Source organism: Hypomesus nipponensis, chromosome 28 (genome assembly GCF_054491055.1).
Source record: "Hypomesus nipponensis isolate SF chromosome 28, ASM5449105v1, whole genome shotgun sequence".
NCBI lineage: Eukaryota > Metazoa > Chordata > Actinopteri > Osmeriformes > Osmeridae > Hypomesus > Hypomesus nipponensis.
The window spans coordinates 4,440,259-4,465,519 of NC_140388.1; the positions used below are offsets into that span (position 1 = coordinate 4,440,259).

The 25,261-nt window shown below is 45.4% G+C and overlaps 2 protein-coding genes across 4 annotated transcripts; both read left to right on the top strand.

Annotated features, from left to right (window-relative positions):
* The first annotated feature begins 3,198 nt into the window (after positions 1 to 3,198).
* On the top strand, positions 3,199 to 10,505 carry tent2 (terminal nucleotidyltransferase 2). The gene is made up of 16 exons (XM_084695118.1): positions 3,199 to 3,730; positions 4,002 to 4,262; positions 4,364 to 4,495; positions 4,596 to 4,703; positions 4,854 to 5,010; positions 5,123 to 5,237; positions 5,657 to 5,748; positions 6,311 to 6,371; positions 6,551 to 6,617; positions 6,741 to 6,817; positions 7,845 to 7,973; positions 8,084 to 8,127; positions 8,240 to 8,376; positions 9,496 to 9,587; positions 9,666 to 9,745; positions 9,822 to 10,505. The coding sequence occupies exons 1-16, from the start codon at positions 3,624 to 3,626 to the stop codon at positions 9,894 to 9,896; spliced, it is 1,734 nt and encodes a 577-aa protein (XP_084551244.1). The 5' UTR covers positions 3,199 to 3,623; the 3' UTR covers positions 9,897 to 10,505.
* A 1,644-nt stretch (positions 10,506 to 12,149) lies between these two features.
* cmya5 (cardiomyopathy associated 5) lies at positions 12,150 to 24,491 on the top strand. 3 transcript variants are annotated; one of them, XM_084694503.1, is made up of 15 exons: positions 12,300 to 12,598; positions 13,244 to 13,415; positions 13,676 to 14,158; positions 14,350 to 18,207; positions 18,328 to 18,423; positions 18,978 to 19,196; positions 19,629 to 19,651; positions 19,835 to 19,956; positions 20,115 to 20,249; positions 20,342 to 20,488; positions 20,688 to 20,835; positions 21,283 to 21,416; positions 22,793 to 22,889; positions 23,674 to 23,850; positions 23,935 to 24,491. In XM_084694503.1, exons 1-15 carry the CDS (start codon positions 12,483 to 12,485, stop codon positions 24,185 to 24,187), a joined length of 6,180 nt encoding a protein of 2,059 aa, XP_084550629.1. In that variant the 5' UTR covers positions 12,300 to 12,482; the 3' UTR covers positions 24,188 to 24,491. The 3 variants fall into 3 exon arrangements, 2 of the variants coding, with proteins under 2 accessions (XP_084550629.1, XP_084550630.1); XM_084694504.1 differs by lacking the exon at positions 12,300 to 12,598 and having other exon boundaries at positions 13,298 to 13,415; positions 13,684 to 14,158; XR_014751011.1 differs by lacking the exons at positions 20,688 to 20,835; positions 21,283 to 21,416; positions 22,793 to 22,889; positions 23,674 to 23,850; positions 23,935 to 24,491 and having other exon boundaries at positions 12,150 to 12,598; positions 20,101 to 20,249; positions 20,342 to 20,480.
* Positions 24,492 to 25,261: the final 770 nt, after the last annotated feature.

The window sequence follows — 25,261 nt, forward strand, 5'->3', positions numbered from 1 at the left end:
TTAGTGGACCAGAGCCTGGAGAGCTACAGCCTAACAATTTGCCATTCACTCCATCTACAACTGGCCTGGATGTAACTGCCCATCCCTCCACTCCATCTACAACTGGCCTGGATGTAACTGCCCATCCCTCCACTCCATCTACAACTGGCCTGGATGTTACTGTCCATCCCTCCACTCCATCTACAACTGGCCTGGATGTAACTGTCCATCCCTCCACTCCATCTACAACTGGCCTGGATGTAACTGCCCATCCCTCCACTCCATCTACAACTGGCCTGGATGTAACTGCCCATCCCTCCACTCCATCTACAACTGGCCTGGATGTAACTGTCCATCCCTCCACTCCATCTACAACTGGCCTGGATGTAACTGCCCATCCCTCCACTCCATCTACAACTGGCCTGGATGTAACTGCCCATCCCTCCACTCCATCTACAACTGGCCTAGATGTAACTGCCCATCCCTCCAATCCACCTACAACAAGCCAAAATCCTCCAAGGCCCTCAGTCAGCTTCTCTGATTTTATTTCGGTACCACAACGTGAGACGACAACAATAAATCCCCATGCCAAGCCGCCCTCCTACCATTTTACCAGCCAGGAGCATTTCCTCTACGTGGATAAAGCCATAAAAAGGAAAAGTTGTCCCAAAACAGAAAAAAGGAAAGGTGGTCGCGTACGACAACACTAGATGCTCCGGCTGTCAGAAGACCTACGGGGATAAAGAAGACTCCCCAAAAAATTAGGACTGGATTCAATGTAACATGTGCGAGCTATGGTACCACGAGTCTTGTGCCAAAGAAAACTGACTCCTTGACGATGCATCTTATACTTGCAAGGAATGCTTCGCCGTGTAAATAAAAAATAGCCACTGCCAGAACATTAAAACTTGAAAAGCGTATATAATTAAAAACATTTTCCTTTACCTGGTTTATCCAAACATGAGTGATTGACATTAGTACATGAAATTAGTTTGATTTGACTTAATATTGTTGATGTAACAAAAGAAAAACTGATCATATGATTAACATGTTAACATGCAATGCAATATTAAATAAATAACATTATTATAGTATTGTTATGGTATTTAATTGTTTAAACTTAAATAGCATATAGTGCCAATGACTAAAGATAGCATTTTGAATGAATAGCTCCTATGTGTACACATAAAATTACAAAATTAATTTTATTGAATTTCGTTCAATAAAATATTGTAGGCTGGGGTACTATATTACTTAGATGAAATTGTAAAAATGTCCAAATGAACATGACTATATTATTTATTTATTGAATTACATGATTTATTGTTTAATAAAAGGTTTTGTATTCATTGCAAATAAGCAAAGAAGCCTAGCCTGACGTTGTCATACTCATAATTCTAGTCAGAATATGAGTCTGAAACCGCTTTGTTGGGCTGTGAGTATGGGGCGTGTTTCAACCAAACCCGGAAAAAAAAGCCTCTTCGCTAAATTGGATAGACCTACAACCAATCAGAGCAACGAAATATGCGAATTCAACCCAAGCGCTCTTTGGTGACGTGGTTGATTACGTTACTGTTGATCATCTGTCCATGATTGTATAAAGCTAGCCCTGACAAATTTGATAGGTCCGGACATACTTTTCCCCAAAACTAGCGACCCAAGACCCAACTTCCTGACCAATTTTGTTTTGAGGGCGGGGCTAAATTGGGCTGGCAGCCAGGCTAAAAGAAGCCTGTTTATTATCTCAAAATCTGAAAATGCTGCCTGAGTGAGAGAGGGGGGTCATGTTATGTTTGAAAGTGTGTTGCTTCTAAAATATTGTGTATTCCCATTTAATTCCAACATGAAATTGTTCCTAAGCCCTAAAACGATTTACAGAAACACCACTGGGGTGAGTTAACAGTTATTGTGTTAGTCTACTGGAGCCTCTACCAAAAAGTGTCCCACATTACCTGAAATCACCCTACTATTGTGTTAACATTTTAAATGCGTTGGCACATGTTCATATCGAAGACAAGTTAGTTCAGAATCAGCTACATATATTAGCAGGTTGACTGACTGATTTCCTTCTTATACAAACTCATAGTGCCACAGTGCATTTCCCTGTTGAAGCTTAGCTTCCATGGACTTCAATGGGGCTGCTTTGAACAGTTGTTTTCAGTGCTTCGAAACTATATGGTCATTGGATAAATGCTGCGATTATGTCCCGCCCTGGATGCTAAGCGTCTCTGGGGGTGAATAGAGGAGTGGGCTGGCCTGAACGCTGGGCTTAAGCGTGAAGATTAGAGGGTCTGTCGAAAGACTGCATCTCCTTTTGGTTTACAGTAATTTTATATTATAAAAAGTAATCTAAGCTTTTCAAGCTCAGTCCCATCGCGGATTTTGCGACTGTAGTTGAAAGACAAACTGCAGGAAACCTATTTCTTGGTAGCCTGGCTGCCAGCCCAACTTAGCCCCGCCCACAAAAAAAATGGTCGGGAAGTTGGGTCTGGGAGCGCTCGTTTGAGGAAAAATATGTCCGAACAGGAGCAGTTCGGACCAATCAAACTGTCAGGGTGGGCTTCATACATGATGGACAGAGGATCAACAGTAACGTAATCAACCACGTCACCAAAGCGCTTGGGTTGAATTAGTTTTCAACAAACAACATACTACGTTGGTCTGATTGGTTGTAGGTATATCAAATTGAGTGAAGAGGCATTTTTTTTATGAGTTCGGTTGAAACATGCCCCATACTCACAGCCCAACGGAACGGTTTCAGACTCAGATTATGACTAGAATTATGAGTATGACAACGTCAGGCTAATTTCTTGGTATTTGCTTGGCGAAATTGCTAACCAATTTTCATCATACATTTCATACAATTATACACCACGTTCCTTGTTTCAGTTTAACCTAATTGCATAGGGTGCAGGGTGGGAGGCAGCAAGGAACAAATGAATGATTTGACGATCGTGCCTTTTTGCTTAAGCATACAGTGTTCATCACTCACCTTAGTATCCACCCTACTCTCACGAGCCCCTGGGGGTAACTGTCCCCCCTCTCTTTATTTCACGTTTATTTCCCACAACATGTCACCAAGTTTATTCCCCAACACTTTCCCTGGCTGGCACTGATCATGCACAACTAGAATTGTCCTTTGTCTAATCACAATACATGTAGATATTCCCATTGTCTGGTACCAATAGCAGCGCCACAATTTTACGCACTCCGGTGCAGTCAGAAGGTGGCGGTATGCTCCTCGTTGTTTGCTACACGGTATTGAACAGAGAAGAAGACACAAGTACTTCTGAGTTTGCGAGCGAATCGTAAAATTGTTTTTAAGCTATTGTCACGTACGGTCTCTGTGTAAGAGTGGTGGGTGAGCTAATGCTGATGCTCAAATCACACGAAGAAAAACTGTCATCTGCTCAAACACGTCAGCAAGCTAGCTACAACTAGTAATGTAGTTATATACCTAGCTAGCAACATACGGTAAAACTCATTAGCTTGCTACTGCTATCCTGAAAACACTTTGTTAGTTAGCTTGATGGGAAACTAGATTGACAGCAAACAAGCTTCTTCCACTGAGCATGTTACGTTATGTTCTCTTAAAATGACGGTTCTCTTGAAGATGGATTAGTTACATAGGGTTAGGGTTAGGTATGAACCTCGAGGTCCCATCTGTGCACCGGGCCGTTACTCCTAAGCGAAGGAACACACCAGGCAGCCGGCCCCCGCCTCTCCAGGAGCACAAACTAGAGGAATCTATGTAAGGCTTTGGCATATGACGTTACATTATCCTAAGGAACTGATCACTTCACAGTATTTACTGTTTGTTGTTCATGTTAACTTATTTTGTGGCTCTTAGGTGTGTGGGTAAAGGTGTGTTGCCCTGGATTCCTGTGAATAACACAGCTGGTGATCCCCCCCCCCCCCACACTATGAACTGTTTGTTGTTTGTGTTGACTTTGTGTTGTCTTCTTTCTTTCTTGGGTGTGTGGGTGAATGGGTGTGTCACACTGGATTTCTATGATCTACAGCAGGAAACATTGCCACAATCTGCACTCCAAGACCAGACCTTCAGATTTGTCCCGTAAACGGAGGATAGCTGAGAGGAAGGCACAACATTTGAAACTGCTAGACCCACAACAGAGTCTCATCAAAGCGCCCCAAAAAGTTGCTATTCGGAAACAGGGCGCACAAAGGCGGGCGATAGCTAAGAGGAAAGCTAAGAAAAGGACGAAAGTACAACTAGCTGAAGCGGAGTTACAGGAAGTTCAACTCTTTCAAAACATCATAAAGTAAGGATCCAATCTATAGGAGTGAAACTAGCCTGCTAAATCACACAGGGATTGGTTGGCAGGCTGTTGTTGATGTGTGTGGATGTGTGGGTGTGTGGTAGATCAGACGTGTTTGATATGAACCGTGGCTTCCCACTGGTGCCCCAGAACAACTCCCCGAGGCATGAGAACAGAGGACTGAGGCAAAGACATGCTCAGCCAGCCCAACCCTGTCTGCAACATAACAACACCAAGTAAGGACTCATACACTTCCTGATACAGATTGTAGAGAATAAATAGTAAATAACATTATAGTGTATCCTGACATTTTCTTTCTTAACTCTGTGTGTGTAGCCTCTTCAACTCCCTCCCAGAGATACCTCCATATGTGTGGAGCCCCCGCCCCCCCTTCACCCCCCCTGGTCCCCCTACAGCAGACAAGGCCAACGGACGCAGCCGCAAGTAAGCTGTTTCTCTACACTCTTTCTTGATCAGCCTGTTTCTCTCTTTCTGTTTCTCTTTCTTACTCGCTCCCTCTCTTGCATTCTCTACCTTTCCCCCTCCACACCAAACCTCCTCACTTGTGCTTTCTGTTTTGTTTTTTTGTGTTAGGCGAACCAATGACAACCAGGGCTCCTTTGACCTGAAGAGGCAACGCCTGAGTTCCCCTCCCCAGCCCTCTCCAGGGGCCTTGTCCCTCTCCAGCCCCCAGACCTCATGCTCCCTGTGGGGGGCCAGTCCAACTCTTCATCCCTTCCCCACGGACAAGGTGCCATTGCTCAACTGCAAGTCCCACTGTCCACATGTACACCGTTCTAAACCGGCCTGTGTGTTTTATATGTGTGTTCATGCCGGTGAATGTACTTGTGTGTTGCCCACAGTTGAGCGGTCAGATATTGGAGGTGTTTGAGGCGTGCGGTCAGAAGTCCTCCGACCTGGAGAGGAAGGAGCTCTGCAGAACCCAGCTACAGAAGGAGATACAGAGACTGTTCCCATGTAGATACACACACACACACCCGTCTTACCTCTGTTCTGTTCATGTAACTAATCATCACTCACATTTCCCCCTTTTCTCCTATCTTCCTGTCCTCTCCTCCCCTCTTCCTCCTTTGTCCTCCACCTCTCTCCTCCTTGCCTCCCCTCTTCCTCCTCCCCATCTCCTCCTCTTCTCTCCTCCCCATCTCCTCCTCTTCCTCCTCCCCATCTCCTCCTCTTCTCTCCTCCCCATCTCCTCCTCTTCCTCCTCCCCATCTCCTCCTCTTCCTCCTCCCCATCTCCTCCTCTTCCTCCTCCCCATCTCCTCCTCTTCTCTCCTCCCCATCTCCTCCTCTTCCTCCTCCCCATCTCCTCCTCTTCTCTCCTCCCCATCTCCTCCTCTTCTTTTCTTCCTCCTCCTCCCCTCTCCCTCCTCTCAGTGGCTCGTCTCTTCCTGGCAGGGTCCTCTCTGAATGGGTTTGGCAGCTCCAGTAGTGATGCTGACCTCTGCATGGTCCTGCCCCGTGTCTCAGTAAGCACAACACACACACATGTTCATACATATGCGATGCTTTATTGATTCTGCTAGCCAACAATCCGATGAGCTTTGATACCTCAAAACATTTGTTACAAAAGGGGTGAATATGAGTGTTGAACTTGGGTTGAGTGTTGAGTTGAACTTGAGTGTTTTTTTGGGTTCTACTGCTCGGAAAAGTGGTAGATTGCTTCTGCGTTGTTAGGGGCTTTGAAGGCAGGGTCGGTCATTTTGTTGAGACATACTTTCTGTTGCAACAAATTTCCTGAAGTAAACTTCACATCCTGATGGCAACCAATAAATCAAAAGGTTTGACAGTATAAGGAATTCAATCTGGTATCTGTTGGCATCGCAGGACTGTAATAAACGACCATCAACACAAACGCAACAATCCATTTGTTTGGACCTAACTTAATGATTGCGGCTGGCATGAACTTAAAGATTGAACGGATTGTTTACTATTTTGTCTTTGCACCGATACAAATTGATGGACTGTTAAAACCCTTACTATAAAGACCCTAACCCCCTCCTCTCCCCCTCCCCTCTGTCTGTCTCCCAGGGCGAGTGGAACGAAGCTGTCCGTGTTCTTGGTCAGATCAACAAGTTGTTCAGAGAGCTGTGTGAGTCACACCCGGCTTCAATACTACCTTGTGTCTAATGCAGTCTGTATTTTCCGTGGCATGTATTTAACCCAGTCCCTTCAGCTGCAACCTGCCTAGCGTTCACTAGGGGGAGCGAAGCACTTCAAACCCATCATCGCAGTGAAACCTGACTGTGTTTACATGGGTGTGTTCTACAGCGTACCTGAGGAACATTCAGCTGATCAAAGCCAAAGTTCCCATCCTGAAAGCCAGAGACACCGTGAGGTAGGAGAGTGGAGATTCTTCCACTAGGCTGGGGATGGAGTAAAACTTTCTGATTACTGCACACTTGACCCGTCTTAGCTTTTTAAGAGAAGATATATTTTCTCCCTCTGTCTCTCTCTCTAGCGGGGTAGAGTTTGATCTGAATATCAACAACACAGTGGGGATCAGAAATACCTTTCTGCTCAGGAGTTATGCCTATGGTAAGTAGGGCTGTCAAAATTGCTCAAAAATGACGTTTGAATATTCCCTTTTAAAAATTGCATATATTCGAATATCTGGTTGCGCATTAGGCACATCAATAATAGGACAGATTAATACAACGAGACATAACTACTGTACAGGTAAAAGTTAAACATATTTAACAACAAATTACCTACACAAAAATAAGTAAATTAACTAATGGCCAAGGCCGCAGACCTCGGCCTCTTGCTCGAACACGCGCACTCTGTCTTTCTCTCTCTCTCCCGCACCGTTGCGCTCTCTGCGCATATAGCGTTTTAAATGAACAACAACAACAAGCAAATGCTGAGTGCTGATCAAGAGTTTTGTGCAAGCAATTTAAGGTTGCGATTCTTGTCCCAAATATGGCAGGCTTCAGTAAGTGATTGAAACATATTATTAACATTAATTGAAGTTTAACAGTATAGAACCGACATTGTACGCTCCGAGCAAGCTGTGCTGTGGTAAACATGGAACTTTTCCTTAGCATGAAACGGCAAATAATCAAACCAGTACATGAAGCTGTTGTAGCCTATCTATAGTCTATTTTATTCATACAATAAAATAGGCTATAGTCAGTACAGTAGCAACTAGCCCACACTAGTAATGTTTCTGTTAACGTTAAATACACCCGCTTTTTTTTTTTTTACATTTGAATATTAATTTTCACATTCGAAATTCTGTTTTTAACAACTATTCGAATATATATTTGTTGACAACCCTAATGGTAAGAGAGACTGTATCATACCGCTCGCAACCCCTCCACACGCCGCCCCCTCCTCACTTCAATTCCCACACCCTCCCTTTACTCCCTCTCTTACTCACCCCACCCGTCTCTCCTCCCTCGCCCTCTCTTCCCTTACACAATCCTCTCCTCCGTTACCCCCTCCTCCTCCTCCCTCACCCCTCTCCTCCTTCACTCCCTCACTCAATCCTCCACTCCTGACGTGTCTCCCCCTTCCTCGCCCTCCCCCTCCTTATCCGGTGTGTGTGTGTGTCTGCCCCTAGCGGAGCCCAGGGTGAGGCCCATCATCATGGTGGTGAAGAAGTGGGCTCAGCACTATGGGATCAACGACGCCAGCAAGGGAACTCTCAGCAGCTATACACTGGTGCTGATGGTGTTGCACTACCTGCAGAGTGAGCGCACACACACACACACGGTGGCACTACAAAGGTTTCGCATGACTATTTTGTCGTCATTCCTTCGGGTGTGTGTGTGTAAATACTATGTGTCTGCGTGTTGCCAGCTCTGAAGAACCCAGTGGTCCCGTCCCTCCAGCAGCAGTTCCCTGTAAGCAGCAACTCCACACCAGCAGCGATCGTATGACGACCGTAATATAAAAACCACAAACAATCCAATATAATTGTTTTGCTTGTTTAGTGGTTGTTGTTGTCGTTATCAGGAGTGCTTCAGCGTAACCATGGACGTCCACATGGTCCCAGATGGGCCCAGGCACATCCCAGCCTTCACCTCCACCAACACGCTGTCACTGGGAGAGCTGCTGCTCGGCTTCCTCAAGTACTACACCTGCAGCTTCAGGTGAGCACTCACGCATACATGCCTAGATACACGTACATACATACACATGTACATACAAAGAGACACATATGCACCTACATACACTCATACAGTGCCAGTCAAAAGTTTGGAAACACCTAATCTTTAACACCTTTTATTGTTTTTCAGACACAAAGTCTAAGTCAAATTGATTTATAAAGCACATATTAAAAACAACTTATATCGACCAAAGTGCTGTACAGTCAAAACATATAACCAACTACACATTTTTATAGGACATGACAAACATAAACAAAAACTCCTACCCAGTTGCCGACTCTAATGCTAAAGAAAAAAGATAGATCTTAAAGTGGGATTTAAAAATATTGCTACTAGTAGTGGACTAAATATATAAAGGTAGGCTATTCCACAACATTGGAGCAGCAACAGAAAAGGCACAATTTCCTCTATATTTCAAACGTGACCGTGACACATGCATGTTCCTACTGTTTAGATGCAACAAACAAGGTCATTTTATGTTACAAAGATTTACATGTACCAAAATGAACAGATATTGGTATGAAAAGCTTAATCTTTCGTCAAACTGTCACCTTAGAAAATATTTGGAGGACATGCTAACTCATTATAAACATGTAGGTTAATGCCCTATAGACTGTGATTGAGTGACTGATTAAGTGATTGAATTGCAAACAAAACTGTGAAAAACAGGTGGTGCAAATGTCTCTCAACAATTATGAAAGGATGAATAAGGTGTTTCCAAGCTTTTGACAGGCACTGTACACACACACTGTCTCTCCTGCTCAGCTTTCTCAAGTACTACACTTGCGGCTTCAGGTACACACACACACTCGCGCATGCATACTCATACAGTGCATACACACAAACACTCATTCCGTCTCTCTCTCACGAGGACACACACACACACAGAGAGTACATGTAGATACAAACAGACTTTCCCTGCCTTAGCCCCCCCCCCCCCCCCCTCCCCAGTCGTCTCTCTGTCTGGTGTTGTGTTACTGAGAGGCAGAAGCAGCTGGTCCCTTCACCTCACAACTTTGGCAGCCCCCTCCTTCCTCTCCATCTTCCTCCTTTTCTTCTCCTTTCCATGCAAACAGTGTGAGTGTTTGTGTGTGTTTTTAGGTGGGACCAGAAGGTGATCTCAATTAGGGAGGCGAAGGCTATACCAAGAACCAGCAGCTCCGAGTGGAAGAACAAGTTTATTTGTGTAGAAGGTAACCCATTGAGTTATTGTGATATTTCCAGCGTAGTGGCTTTGTTAATGAAGGTGTATGTCATGGGTATGTTTTCAGAGCCGTTCGAACAGAAAAACACAGCCAGAGCTGTCTACGAGAAATCCAAGTTCGACGCCATTAAAACTCGTTTTACTGAGGTACGTCTTGTCTGACCTGTGTTCTTCCAGTGTTGAGGTTGTCTTGAATGTTAAGCTTGTCTGTGTCTTCCTGTAGTCGTGGCGGGCCCTGCAGCAGAGTAAGGACCTCAACTCCATCCTGCCTGTCAGACTGGTGACCATGAGGAGGTAGTAACCCCGAGGAGACACTGAACAGGATCTGATCTGGAACCAGAACCTGGGAAGAACTGACTACTTGTATCATGTAATCAGGGTAATAAGGTCAATGACTGACTCTGGTCCTAGCCTGGGACTGGCCCTGGGTCTGGAGTGAGAACGGACTGATGTAGAAAGAGAACCAGTTTCCTCCTCCTTCAGAGGCTGCATAGTCCAGTCTGAGGTCTGCACAGTTCCTGTGTCGTTTCAGAGGACCTCAGCTGTTAAGGTGGTGGTAGCTTCTCAGCTGTATCTGCTTGTTCTCTTTCAGACAGGGAGTCTTTTCTGTTCTTACATGTTATGTTTCTTAAAAGTACTAGTTTGGCTTCATGAGGAAAAATGTTTTTTGTCTGGATCCGGGTTCTGGTCCATCATGCATGGAACCATGTGCTGATTTATCACAGAATCAGAACTTGACCCTTTGATTAATTAAACTTCTGTTGTTCCCCTTTAGCTTTTGTACATTTTGTACCATAAACCCTTTTAAATTCTTTATTTAAAGGATTGCATTTCTGAAGCTGTATGATTGTGTGTGTATTTTTGTGCCATTCTTTGCAGCATAGTAAAAATCTAAGCAAGTGTTTAACAGTCTTGTTGCTTCTTTACTACACATTACAGATGAAGCGGTAGCTTTACCAATGCTTAAAGTACACAATTATTACAGTCGTTACAGTAAAGTGGCTATGTTGAGAGAGGAACTTTACCCCAGAACTCACTGCGTCTCCACCGCAGGAACCAGGAATCCAATTAAGTCCCAGGAATCAAATAAAGCTACTCAGAGGGTAGTACTATAGACCTATTATTAAAACTGTTTAAAGATGGCTCCCATTTGTGGAATGTGCTCAGTGGCGCATTGAAGCTCGAAAAACTGAGAAACAGTGGGCGCCATGTTGAACTTCCGAGTCATCCGGTCTTGCCATGCTCCGGGCTTCATCATAGATCTGTGATGTGGAGATTGAACAAGTAAAGGTTGTGTTTGTTACACTTCTGCCACTTCCACAGATATCAGATTTTATAGATTTTACTGCTAAACCTTTATTGGTTGCTATCAAGATAATAAACCTCAAATTAGTTTATATTAGCAAATATGACAAAAGGTGCGTTTCAACATTACCAACCCTGCCTTTAATCACCTATTGTTTCCATTCATTACTTGCCCCTAGAGGTCAAAATCTTTAAAGCTGATTTTAAGAGGTATATTCAAAAAAGCTTATCTCAATGTTTTTGTAATTTGAAAAGCTAACAATCTGCACTTTCATGATCTGTAAGCATTTTTTAAGTACCATGAACTACAGTGCTGTGCGAAAGTCTTTGGCACAAATAATAATAAATAGTAATAATAAGTAAAGCAAAACCTTTAAGACATTTTGAAATACATAAGACAAATAATTAATATGTCAGATAACATTTGTGTAAAATATCTTGTGACTTTTGCACAGTACTGTATATGCTTACCAATACATGTGAAAACATTACAGAATACAAAAATCTCTGGCATTTTATGCAAGATGAACATTTTGTCACACTGAAATATATATTATATTTTCAAATGTATATAACATTTTTATACACGGTGAACACTAATTTTCTCAATCTTCAGGGGGAAAGTTCCTGTGGTGGAAACATGGCTAACATGGCTCGGGAGCTCCTAGTTTGTTGAAAAGTATATCAAAAGTACATGGAACTTACGGTGAAAATGTGGCTTTGGTCTTCATTTTAAACATAATACATCACAAAAAGGTTTATGCATTGGTTGAGTTAGTGTCCAAACAAATCATAACTAGCCACAAAAAAAACATTTGTATTTTATTTGTTTATATCTCTACCTGTTGGGGATATTGTGGTATCCCACAGATCACAGACCAGAACACAGGTCTGTGTGTGTGTGTCTTTTCAGACCTCTCTGGTACATTTGCTTTGATTTTGATGCCCAATTACACAAGGTTTATGACTCCTGCATAGTGTTAGCATAAGCAGGGTTTTCTGTGTGTGTACTGTGACCATCTGCATTGGGGTTTGGTGTCAGATCATGGCCTATATTTAACCCAGCCTGGCAGATTCCTGTGTTAAAGGTCCACAGCCACACGCCATGCCACTGAGACAGTGAGAGTGGGAGCCCAGCCACTTGATACACACACCTACTAACCACGGCTTTTAGGGTGTAGATGTTGATCTACTGGGTGTTTTCCCTGGCCCTCGTGGGACTGTAAGGACCGTTCTCTCTCAACCCATCTGCTACTTCTAGGATTGTTTACCTTCATTGATCCTCTTTCTCACTCTCTGACTCATCTGACTGCCATATTCTTTACTGTCATACCTCCCCCACTCTCTAAACCCCTTCCCCCCACCCATCTCTCTCTCTCTCTCTCTACTTCTCTCTCTCCTGTTTAGTTTATTCCTGGTGCTCGCTGAGTCAGAGTAACAGCTCCCAGATAGGAATGACACAAACAGGCAGACCAGCTCTACAGTTCTAAGTGTCCAGAAAACAACCACAAGACTTGTAATAAAAAACGACAGAACAACCACTACAACTACAAAACAAGGCCACAAAGGACAAACCAAAATGGAGGAATGCGATAATGTGGAGTCTGAGGTGACGGAGTTACAAGAGCTTCAGTGTGAGTCACCAGAGGCCATAGCCCTGGACGATGAAGACGAGGTGGAGGAACTCCACAACAGGTGCTCCTCTCTCTATCTGTCTCTCTCTCTCTTGCTCGCATATATATGTATACACACCCTAAAAACAAAAGGTTCCAGGTTTTACAAATGCCGTCTTGCAGAGCTAAGAAAGGTTCTGACGTCTGTAGATCTACACATGTACCCAGACCTTCATCCTCCTCATGTAGCCTGCTCTGCTGAGTGCTGTGTTCTAAGTATGTAGAGACACAGGTGGCCATCAGACTTCATACATGGGCTAGCTATCTGTTGACTCCAGCCTTCTCTAATATTCTATTACATGTGTGACACATGGATGTCACCTGTCTCCAACTGTCAAAGCTGTTTCTTCGTGTTGAGGAAACACGCCGTATTCACATCCAGTTAGCACTTTCACAGTATTATAAGTGCAGGCATTGCATTTACCCATCAGATGACCATCAATTAGCATGGTCATTAGTTTGTAAAAAAATTCATTATCTGTATATTTATCCTTTTTCTCTCAGTCTGAGGCATGCAGTGCAGGACCCCACAATAAAAACCACAAATTAAAGTTTTACGTCTCGATCCTGTCCCCTCACCAGTTCTCCTCCCTCCCAACCTCCAGTGTTAACTTTCAGTCTTTGGAATGAGTTCATTCTCTATGTTCTCTGTGTGCCTCACCTTTAGTCTGAGGGAGGCGGTGCAGGACCCAACAGTCAAGCCCCAGATGCAGTGTCTGCTGGTGGACCCCTCCTTCTCCATGGTAACGGTACAGAGTGAGGACAGTGGCATTGTCTGGGAGACGGCCTCCAGCCGTAGCTCCACGCCATGGGCCTCCGAGGCCAGCTCCCCCTCAGAGGTATCCCTCAATGCACCTGGCTGTTAGTTTTGTATTGTTGATCATAAGTTCCAACATTGTGTTTGACGATTGTCTTTTTGTTGTTAGGGGAAGAGTTATTAATGATAGTGAATTAATGTTGGTGTTGTTATGTTGCATTTTTCATAACTTTGTCCCTGTAAGTAGTAAGAATTAAACGCATTTTGGTTATCGTCTTTGTGAAGTATATTAAAGAATTCTCATTGGAAACAGATTATAAATACCATTGTGTTTGATTTGAGGCGTGCAGCCTGGAGGGGACTGGTGTGGGGAGCGGTGGAGGCGCCCAAGGCATGATCACGATCGTGTTTGACGAGGAGAAGATTGTTCGCCGCAGAACGCGGTCCAGGGGCACCCACAGCCGCCTGAACGAACGTCTCAGGAGGCCCGTTAATTCTCGGCCCAGCTCTGCGCTGGGTGTGGAGCGGCCTGAGATGGCAGAGATATCGGTGCCAAATGTGCAGCCGGAGGGCGCGAACACTGTGGAGCTAGATGCACTGAAGGATAAAGACCAGCAGCTGTTCAGACTGATCTCAGAGGGCTACGAGATCCTCAACATCAAGGTGCCATCCAAGCTGCCCACACTGGACGAAGAAGAGAGCATGGAGCTCCAGGACAACCTGTCATACCTGGAACAGACGCCCAGAATCCGGTCCAGACAGCCACTACCCCCCCAGGAACAAAAGGCAGAGGTCCAGGAGGAGGATGGAGAAAAACAAAACAAGGTACTGACCCCGGTCCTCCTTGCTCACTCTTCTACCTGTGGTTTTCTAAGTCTGCCGTTTAGTTGTGGCTAATTTCTGGGTTTGATATGATATTCCTGTGGGTTGCTGCACCAGGGCAGGGCATTGTAATATCCTCATATAGTATCTCTTGAGAATTTTGTTCAGGATGATTCATTCTAATCATTCCACAGTCATCTGAACAGGACTCAGTAGAGGAGCACACCAGGGATATGCGATCCAGGAAGGATGGCACCAGCGACATGGATTACTTTGAGAACTTCACCTTTCTTGATGTGGTGGCATCAGGGGAACATGCTCCAGGCTTAGAGGAGGATGTGGGCGCCGGGCTGGCACAAGTGCCCCGGCCAGAGGAGCCTAAACCTGGGGAGGAGCCGACCAGCAGCAGCCTAAATACCTCAGAGGACACCTTTGTGTTTGTCACTGAGGTAGAGATTGCCAGTGAGCACCTGGACGAGGTATTCTATGGGAACAAGGAGTCCGAGAGGGTCGACAAAGAGGATGATGAAGAGGAGGGGGCGAGGAGAGGGAGGAGAGAAAGCATTAGATCTTTAAAGGAGAATGGGTCTGTCTTGTTTGGTAGCCAGCAGACCATCTTGACCCCTATTTTCCTCTCCCCGGGACCTCCCAAGATAATAGACCCAATCCTGCTGGAGGAACCCACGGCCATGTCCTTCCTCTACTCCGACCTGTATGAGGACTCCATGGGAGAGCGCAGGAGGAGCGACGAGGAGGGGTCTGAGGGGGAGAACTTGGCATCAGAGAAGGTGTTCCGGAGACGTCTGTCAGACCCTGAGGAGGCAGACGGATATCTGGAGAAATTCATCCTTAAGGACGAGACCCCTGCACTAGAGAGTCAATCAGAGGAGGAAGAGGACAATGTGAAGGGTGCAAGGTTATGGCCACAGAGCAAGTTTGAGATGACAGGATGCCTGACGCGAATGGTGGAGGAAGAGGAACATTCTGAGAGGAAGGAGGAACCCAAGAGGGAGGAGATTACAGAGAGGAGTGGGCATCTTCAGACGGCAGAGGATATAGAAACAGAAGAAAGGATTGTAGAAAAGGAGGAGAAGGTGGAGGAGACTTGTCCAATCATAGCACTTCCAGCAGAGCAACAGGGGAAGGACGAAAAGACTAAACCAGCCACGGAGGAGAAAAAAGAAGCAAAGGAAGAAAAGCTGGTAGAAGACATGAAAGAAAAGCCAGAGCTAGAAAAATACAAGACCAATATTATCTCATTGGACACCATCCTTGACAGAGAAGATGGTGAGTTTGAGAAGGAGTTACCAGTCCCTGCACAGGAGCTTGTTGAGGTGATAGGTGAAGGTAGTTCACAGGTAGAAACAGCACAGTTTGTGGGGACTGAGAATGTTAGTCGACAGGAGGCAGTTGTCTCAGGTTTGGAATCCTCAAGAAGTGAGATCCCAATTCCTAAACAGGAAGTGACAAAAGAGAATGAGGAAGTCACAGTTATTGCTGAAGAAAAGAGTCCAGCTGATGTTCCTGAGAATCTGTCTGTAGCTGAAATGGCCAGTTTTCTCGAACCTTTTGTGGAACTGGAAAGTCTATCTGGAGTCCTGGAACTTGGTCAAGTAGAGCAGGAGGATCTTAAAGATGGGACTGTGACAGCACTAGGAGAGCAGGGAGCTAAGAGTGTTTCTCCAGATGTCAAAACTGATACAGCAACAGACGTAGATGCAAAGAAAGTAGCAGATGTTACACCATTGGCTGAAAACAGCAAGGCAAAACTTGTTCAATCTGACCCAACTACTAAAGTTATGGCAGCAATAATCTCTGAGACTAAAGCAAAAACTGATCCTGAGATGCAACCAGAACCACAGGTAGAACAAGTTCCATTGGTAGAAACAGAAGCAATGGTTCAACCAAAAGCAGTGGTAGAACCAGAACTAAAGGTAGCATCAGAAGCAGAAGTAGAACTAGAATCAAGGCTATCATCAGAGGCAGTGGTAGAACCAGAACCAAGGGTAAGATCAGAAGCAGTGGTAGAACCAGAACCAGAAGTAGCATTGGAAGCAGTGCTAGAACCAGAATCAAAACCAGAACCAGAAAGCATAGGATCAGAAGCAGAGGTAGAACCAGAATCAAAACCAAAACCAGAAAGGGTAGGATCAGAAGCAGTGGTAGAACCAGAACCAAGGGTAGGATCAGAAGCAGTGGTAGAACCAGAACAAAGAGTAGCATCGAAAGCAATGCTAGAACCAGAATCAAAACCAGAACCAGAAAGGGTAGAATCAGAAGCAGTGGTAGAACCAGAACAAAGAGTAGCATCGAAAGCAGTGCTAGAACCAGAACCAGAATCAAAACCAAAACCAGAAAGTGTAGGATCAGAAGCAGTGGTAAAACCAGAACCAAGGGTAGAACCAGAAGCAGTGGTAGAACCACAACCAAGGGTAGAAACAGAAGCAGTGGTGGAACTAGAACCAAGGGTAGGATCAGAAGCAGGGGTAGAACCAGAAGCAGAGGTTCTTCCAGAGAGAGAGGAAGCTGTTAAAGTTTTTTCTGAGGCTCAATCAAAGATGACAGCTGCAGCAAGTGAACCCGAGGGAGGAGTGGATAAGGTGATGGAGGGAACAGAGGTTAGAGTTGATGCAGCCCCACAACCAGCTGGCGAGGCGTTGGTCAACAGCACAGGACCTGTTCACACAGAGCTGTTAGCTGAGGTACAGAAGCAGATAGTTAAGGAGACTGATATTGAGGGTAAGGTAGAGAATAAGGCAGAGATTGAGGGGAAAATGGAGATTGAGGAGAACACAGAGGAGACAGAGGGGAGGATAGAGATTGAGGGGAAGATGGAGAAGAAGATAGAGATTGGGGAAAAGATACAGGAGACTCTCACAGAGACTGTACGCTCCCAGTCTGCTGCAGCTGAGATCCAGGATATGGAAGTCAGAGAAGAAGTAAGGGTTGAACCTGAGACCATAGGCCTCCCTCTCCTCCATACCGACTCTCCAGATGAAGAGATTACACGAGCGGCTGGCGAGGATGAAGGAGGAACATTGGGAGACCAGTCAGTTCAGAGTCTTGGGGATAGAGAGGACGCTGTAAAAGCTCTGGACTTACTGGACCCTCTAACAGCAGGAGCAGAAGAAGATAGAGCTGAAACATTGGCAGACGAGATTAAAGCGGCAGAGGAGATTATGGAGACAGTTAAGGTGAAGGAGACAGTGGAGGTGAAGGGGACAGTAGAGGTGACGGAGACAATGGAGGTGATGGGAACAAAGGGGGTGAAGGAGACAGTGGAGGTGAAGGGGAGAGAGGCAGTAGCTTCCATGGAGTCTGAGGCCATGACAACAGCAGAAGTACCCTCTGTTGCTCCAGTGCCATTGCAGGAACAAACCCAGGTAAAGGTGGAAATCTGTGACCCAGAAGTAGTTTCAGAGCGGGAAGATCAACCTTCTGCCCCTCTAGATACCCCAGAAAGATGGCCGACCCCACCAACCCCGCTGGTGGAAGGGGAGGGTCGGGAGACAAAACAAACAATCGAGGGAGATTTTGAAGCAAATGGTGGCTTTTTCTCCCCTCCCATGAGCTTCACCCCACAAGAGGAGCTGTCAGGGCAGCACATTGAGGCTGTGAGTGCAGAGACAAAGCTACACCAGGAGGCTGTGAGCCCAGTGACGGAGATACACCAGGAGGCTGCAATCCCAGTTATGGAGCTCCACCAGGAGGCGGATCACCTGGAGGAGTTAGAATATGAGATCATTTCCCAACAGGAGGCCAGAGAGCAGGAGTGCTTGCTCCCTGACTCCAGCCTGGAGAGGAGGAAGGAAGAGACGGAGGAGTGGAAGGAGGGAGTGCTGGGTCTAACCCCAGATGAGGACCTTATTGAAGCAGACTATGAGATGTTTGATGAGGTGGAGGAGAGCCAGGCTAGAGCAGCTGCTGAACTTGAGGGGATGGATTGGTTTTGCCTGGCTTGCGGCTGTCTGCTGACAGAAGAGGGACATGTATCTGGAGGGCACCAGGAACACAAGGTCACCTCTGTGGACCAGGCCTACAACGACGAGAGGGTGAGATCTGGTAGTGTGTGTTTGTATGTCTGTAGAAATAAAAAGGTGTGTGTGTGTTCATGTGGTCTATGTATGTCTGTCTGTCCACCAATAACGTGTGTACATGTGTCTGTTTCTTAGGATAAGCTGAACTGCAGGATCTCGGAGTTGCAGGAGAGATCAGAGAACATTGAGGACTTGGTGTCTGAGCTGGAACTTTCCTACAACACTATAGAGGTACATAATACATAGACACACATGATACCGGAGGATACACAAACATCTGGGGCCTCATGTATAAACGTTGCGTACGCACAAAACGCTTGCGTACGCTGGTTTTCACGCACAAGGTGTGATGTATAAAAATGAACTTGACGTGAGAATGTGCGGGCCGTCGCAAAGTCTTGTCTGGTTCTGTAACGTGGAGAATTTTAACTGAAAAGTGCAGAAATTCGCACGCACATTTATAGGCCATTATAGGCCAATGCATATTCATTTATGGGAGGAGGCAAGGCGGGTTCAGTGGCTCGTTCATGTGCAGTCAATCTCACGTTGATTGTGATTTATAAAGGAAAGGTGCGCAGGACCTGGCGTATGACCGGTTTTATACATGTGAACATTTCTGTGCGTAGGTACTTTCAAGTTTTTGGCTGTATGCCATCTTCTGGTATGTAATCTTTTATACGAGGCCCCTGGAAACACGTGTTTACATCTCCTAAACGTTGTATCTCCAAAATGTTGTAAACTGTATCTAAACATAAAATGTATTTCCTGTGCTCAACCACTTGCAGGAGCAGTTCCGAACCAGGGAGGGGGCTATGCAGGAGCAGAACGAGAAGATGTTGGCAGGGGTTATGGAGCAATACACCAGCATGTCTCTAGGCACGGAGGAGGAGAAGAAGAGCAAGCTGGAGCAGCTGTATGATCAGATCGTCTCTTTCCAGGAGAGCATCGATACAGCCAGGGCCACGCTGGAGACCACTGCCCGAGAGGTGGACGCTGACGCACAGGTGTGTGTGTGTATGGCAGGAGGGTCGGGGTAGGATGGGATAGGAGGACGGGGTGAGAGGGGGATTTGGGAGAGGGGAGATAGGAAGTAAGAGGGTACATTTACATTTAGTAATTTAGCAGACGCTCTTATCCAGAGCGACTTACAGTAAATAAAGGGACATTCCCCCTGAGGCGAGTAGGGTAAAGTGCCTTGCCCAAGGGACACAACGTCATGTGGCGGCCGTGTCTAACCAGCAACCTTCGTGTTAAAAGCCCAATTCCCTAACCGCTCAGCCATCTGACCCCCTGGGGGTAAGAAGAGGGGGACAGGAAGGGGTGAGGGGTAGAGGAGAGACAGAAAGGTGGTATTACATTTTTATTTTTGTTTTGGTCTTGGTACAGGGTAATTCAAAAAGAAATATTGTCCAACCCTTCTTCTTTTTCCCCTACAGTCAATCTCAGATATTAATACAAGGTAAGTGTGTTCCCCCCATGTTCCCCTCCATGTTCCCCTCCATGTTCCCCTCCATGTTCCCCTTTATGTTCCCCTCCATGTTCCCCTCCACGTTCCCCTTTATGTAATCCTTTATGTTCTCCTTTATGTTCTCCTTTATGTTCTCCTTCATGTTCTCCTTCATGTTCTGCATGTTCTCTTCAGACTGTCATCAGTGCTGCATTCAGCCATGTCTCTGGAGTTAGGGCCTCGGGGACTACTGGTGTTTGAAGACTACGCTAAGGGAAACACAGCCAACACACACACACACCGCAAGGGAATTCCAGGTCTGTGGAACACCCACACATACAAACACTCACACATCAATACACTGCAGGTGCTCTCCTGACATACTTTCAGTATTGAGACAAAGCTTGTAGATGCACCACTTTTCATGTGGCCGGCTTGAGTCTGTATTCCAACAGTAGCAGTGTGTGTGCCTCAGTCCCCCAGCAGCCCTTTCTGCAGTCCCAGGAGCCCGGCTCAGCTAGCAGCACCAGCGTGACCGTCTATTGGAGAGTGAACCCTGGAGACATCATCGATTGCTTTCAGGTCTACTGCATGGAAGACCCACAAGGAGGTACACACACATATATACACCTCACACACCACATCCACGCACACACACGTCGCACAATCACAAACCACTCAGACCTAGCCTGTGTTATCCAGTGGTGTCTGAGGAGTATCGAGTGACTGTGAAGGAGAGCTACTGTGTCCTGGAGGACCTAGATGCTGAGAAGGGCTACAAGGTGTGGGTGATGGCTGTGAACTACACCGGCTGCTCCCTTCCCAGCAGGAGGCTGACCTTTAGGACTGGTGAGTCCCACCCTCCATGCAGAGAGAGAATCCTCTCAGGCTTTCACAACTCTACATTTCCTATGCTGGTTTGGTATGGTTTTAGAACGTTCTGGAAATGTGTCTGTTGTCGTGCTGTGGAATTCTGGTTCTGTTGCTGTGGTTGTTTTGCTGTGGTTGTGTTGTGGTTGCTGTGGTCATGTGGTGGGTGTCCTCCCAGCCCCTCCTGTGCCAGTGATCAATACGGAGCGCTGCACAGTGCTCTGGAACTCTGCCGTCCTGCGATGGAGCCCAGCCAACCAGATGCACACACCAACGTACACTCTGGAGTACTGTCGCCAGTATGCCCTGGAAGGAGAAGGACTCAGGTGGGACACGCACAGACATTTATTTTCTCTTCCTTGAACACACTTCCCTTTGACTCCTGATGAAGAAAGTGGTATGTCCTTCTCTTCATTAACAGAGTAACTAAGTTCAGTTGAGTTCTGGGTCATTCTCTTCATTAACAGAGTGACTTGAGTTCTGGGTTTTACAAGTTTTATTAATCTGCAGTGTTTAACAAACACCTCAACATCAAATCCCCAGTTCAGACACAACGGTACTTGTAAAGTCTCTCTGAGGCAAGAAGATGAAAAAACACAGTAGTTTACAGTAGGAACACATATATGAATAGATAATAAGACAGAATATATCAAAAGATGATAAGGTAATAGCTTTTCTACTGATTGTGATTAACATAAATAAATAAAAATCTACACACCACACTAAGTTGTGTGTGTGTGCGCGTGTGTTTGTGTGTGTGTGTGTGCGTGCAGGTCTATCTCAGGTATCAGGAGTCAGGAGCAGCAGGTGCAGCTGCAGCCTGATGAGAACTACCTGTTCTACATCAAGGCTGTGAACGAGGCTGGGGCCAGTGAGCAGAGTGAGGCTGCACTTATATCCACAAGGGGTGAGACACACGCAGACATGCACAGTCTACATGCACACGCTCACACACATACACACTGACAATCACACTGAGACTGACCCGTATAGGAAAACCAGGGGAGTTGGGTGTGAGAAAGCAAATTTAGCACAGCAGAGCATTTCATGAAAAAAAGGCAGAACAAAGGAAAACTCAAGGAAACCAAACTCACTCGGCTTTGGTTCCTCTTTGCTGTTCCTCGCCTCCGGAAGCATCTTGCAGTTGGGTTTACTATTCCTTTACAGATGACCCAATTTAGAAATGCTGAATTTTGGCAGCCTATTGCATGTCAGAATCCATCTCTCACCCAATGACATAACTGGTCGCATTCTCACCCCTTGCCCAGAGCTGCCTCGACTCAGCTTTTGAAGGCAATGAGGCTGATGGTGGAACTAGGTGCAGCTGTGCTGTTTCTTGATTTGTCATAGTGAGGGATGCCTGTGAGGAGTGCTGCTCACACTGAGTTTGTTTGCTGGACGGTGGAGCTGTCCCTGGCGCCAAGCACCGAGGGGACTCAGTCTTAGTGGGGTTGTCATAATACACACACACGCATGCATGCACACACACACACACACATTGTAGAGTAAAAGCCTTGTAGTGTGAAAAATTCTTAGTCTTGTATTGTGAAAGATTGTGAAATCGAAGTCCAAAGACAGCACTAGAACTCAGCAAAGTTTGATGCAAATTGTTTTATTGGACTTTATTGAAATCCAACAAACGAGTGTGGACCCGAGATCAGACTGGTCTGTTTTCTCTGGACATTTCACTTATATATTTTCTCCCTATTATATTGTGTTATTTTGCTATTGGTACCTTACAGATTCTACGCATCCTCACCCAATTGGTCCCTTGTTCTGGGGGTTTGCACAAAAGGAGTTCCCCCTACTCAGGGCTAATACTGACCATAGACATTGGGCAAGGCCATATGAGTTATAGCTAGGGCCTCTAGTCCTGCGAAGGAAACTGCATATCTACAACTAGTCTTCTCTCTAACTCCTCAGCTCTTGATGCCCAAATCTCTCACTTCAGTTCACTTATCTATGGTTTAGTGGTAGTGGTAATAATAATCAGTCAACAGCTTTTCATAATGGTTTCCAGTAAGATAAAATATACTAAAAGGAGTGATTGAGAATTTCATGTTCAATCAGATAAACCCACAATCATAACCCACATTCATCATTTCAACAGTGTGATGTCATTTCCACGTCAACATAGAAAATGCACACACACACACACACACACACCCCTACAGTATGCACACACAGACGTGCACATACCAACCCCTACTACAACCTCCAGCATGCATCTTCAGCTCTCCTTCTTTTTCCATCCCTCGTCTTCCTCCTCCTTCCTGTGTCCAGGTACCAGGTTCAGGCTGCTGCAGGGATCAGCCCAGCCAGGCGTAGATCTGTCAGAGGACCAGAACACGCTGGTCTATAGACACTCAGACAAACACATGTGAGTAGGGAGGTTGTCTGGGCACAATGCTACGGCCACACACAGCCACTACACAGCCAGCACTCTGTTCAGTTAATGTTTGTAGATGTACAAGTTTCATTCAAATACGAATACAATTTGAATGTAAGGTAGAATATCCAATATAAAATGGAGCCATATGAAGCCCAGTTTTCCTCCGTCACTTTAGTACATTTCTTAAATCATCCATAACTTTTGCGAAACAGTATAAACAATTGCATCTAAACAATTCATACAAACAACAACACACAATGGACACTTTGTTTGTACTGTAATTTGTTGACAAGGGGAAAGGACTGTTTGTAGTGAATGTTTTACAGCACTTCATAGCACAAAGGACATAGCCCTTTTTTTATTGTAAACATAGGAAGCAGAACTGATGCAGCACTGTATGAGGAACTACAATTATGACAATTGGTTCGATCTGTTTACATGTAATTACTCATCCAATAAACTAATGCCTAGATGTTTTGGGGGGTAAGACTATTCAAAAGAGAACCAGTAATACATTTTAATCAACATGACATAAGCAATTGATAATGTCGGAATCAGCAGAAAATTATACATAATAATTTACATGAATGGACCAAAGCATTGGGATATGTTCGCAGGAATATTCTTTTTTGCACAAGTAACTAGATGAAGTGGAGGTTGAACAAACAGTTTTGAGAATTTTAATTTTGATCTGAGATATGCACCAAAGAAACTGAGAAAAAATGAGTCGTGGAATTACTTACTTATCAATTCATCCAAATGGTGTGTGCAGATGCCCGTCTGTCCTGGGGGAAATATTGCCAGCCAAGGGTCATTACTACTGGGAGACAGTCGTAACGGGAAGTCCCGCCTACCGGATAGGAGTGGCATATGGAGGAACCAATAGATACAGTCCATTGGGGGAAAACAACACCTCCTGGTGTTTGCATTGCATCCCTACACCCTCAAGGTACACACACAGACATCTGCACACATTCTCATCTACTTCTTATTCATTCATCATTCATTTAACTTCTAACCCCCCCCCTCACAGTTGTAGGTTTGAGCTGCTCCACGCCAGTGTCCAGGCTGATGTGTTTGTGGTGGAGGTGCCCAAGCGTGTGGGCACTCTCTTGGACTATCAGCACCAACGCCTGTCATTTTACAACGCCCAGACTGGCCAGCTCCTGGGGACCCTCACCCATCCCTTCACCCTGCCATGCCACCCTGTGCTGGGCATTGAGCAACCGGGCAGCCTGGGCCTAAGCATGGTGCTGGAGGTGCCTGAGTTTACCAAGCACAGCTAGCCCACCCTCACACAGCCCTCCAGGGACAGCCACGTGCCTTCATACTGGTGGATATGTTCCACCTGGATCTTGGAAACTCACAGGACATGGATGAGGGAAGTATTAGGGGTGGAGATGCAGATCCTCTCAGAAACTGTACCTAAAAAGTACCTTTATAACAGACAGGGGGCTTAGATACCAGGCCTCAGATTATTTGAATGTCAAATTTGTAAATACAACAAACTGAAATAGTGTAAAGGAGTATTTCATTGGAATGAAAAGTCTGGAAAACATACATGCCAAATGGTTAAAGTAATTTTTTTGATCCATGTCTCTTATCCTTGACTTTGAATTGTTTTGGCGGAGGGTGGGGGAATATAGGTCACTTGATATAGTTCAGAATCAGAGTGATTAGAGACTACATTGATATGCAAGTGTTTTACTTTTAAAGATAAATATTTGGGGACTTTTGGAGGCTTTTTGGGGAAAAGAATAGATGGAAAATAGGGGAGATAGAGGGGAAGACCTGCAGGAATAGCCCGAACCGTAATCAGACCGGAACCACTACATAAAGGCCATTTGATACGTGCTCTACCTGGTGAGCCAGCAGAGCAATTCAAGAGGTTTGACTTTTAACCACTCTGTTAGAGTATTCTGATGTTGTTGGATCATGTGACTCAGGAAGACTACGGAAAGAATGAGTCACACTGACGGGCTTCTGCTGTGCCTGTGAGATCACACACAGCGCTGTCCTCAACACCAGTGGCACAGTTTGTAGTTAGTGTTTCATCTGCTGGAGTCTCTGAAATAGTTTCAATTTCATTATTTGACTTGGTAAGTAGAGAGATGTACTTTACCACTTCAGAATAGTTTCCTGTTGTAAGTACTGTTTTGTGTAAATAACCTTGTAAACATTTTTTGGTTTGATTTCTGTTTCCTGTTTGTGTTTCAATGAAAAGGATCATTTTTCTATTTGTACAAATGAGTGGACTGCATAAACCAAGCCTGGCTGCCAGCCCAAATAGCCCCGCCCACAAAGAAATGTGGTTGGGAAGTTGGGTCTGGGGTAGCTCGGTTGGGGAAAAAGTATGTCCG

What these genes read in the sequence shown, in the direction of transcription:
- cmya5 (XM_084694503.1), top strand. Translation starts at nt 12,483, where the DNA reads ATGGAGGAATGCGATAATGTGGAGTCTGAGGTGACGGAGTTACAAGAG. An exon ending in AGGCCAGCTCCCCCTCAGAG is followed by an intron (nt 13,416 to 13,675) that starts GTATCCCTCAAT and finishes GTTTGATTTGAG; the next exon opens with GCGTGCAGCCTGGAGGGGAC. An exon ending in AGGCCTACAACGACGAGAGG is followed by an intron (nt 18,208 to 18,327) that starts GTGAGATCTGGT and finishes TCTGTTTCTTAG; the next exon opens with GATAAGCTGAACTGCAGGAT.
- tent2 (XM_084695118.1), top strand. Translation starts at nt 3,624, where the DNA reads ATGAACCTCGAGGTCCCATCTGTGCACCGGGCCGTTACTCCTAAGCGA. An exon ending in GATACAGAGACTGTTCCCAT is followed by an intron (nt 5,238 to 5,656) that starts GTAGATACACAC and finishes CCCTCCTCTCAG; the next exon opens with TGGCTCGTCTCTTCCTGGCA. An exon ending in CAAGTTTATTTGTGTAGAAG is followed by an intron (nt 9,588 to 9,665) that starts GTAACCCATTGA and finishes GTATGTTTTCAG; the next exon opens with AGCCGTTCGAACAGAAAAAC.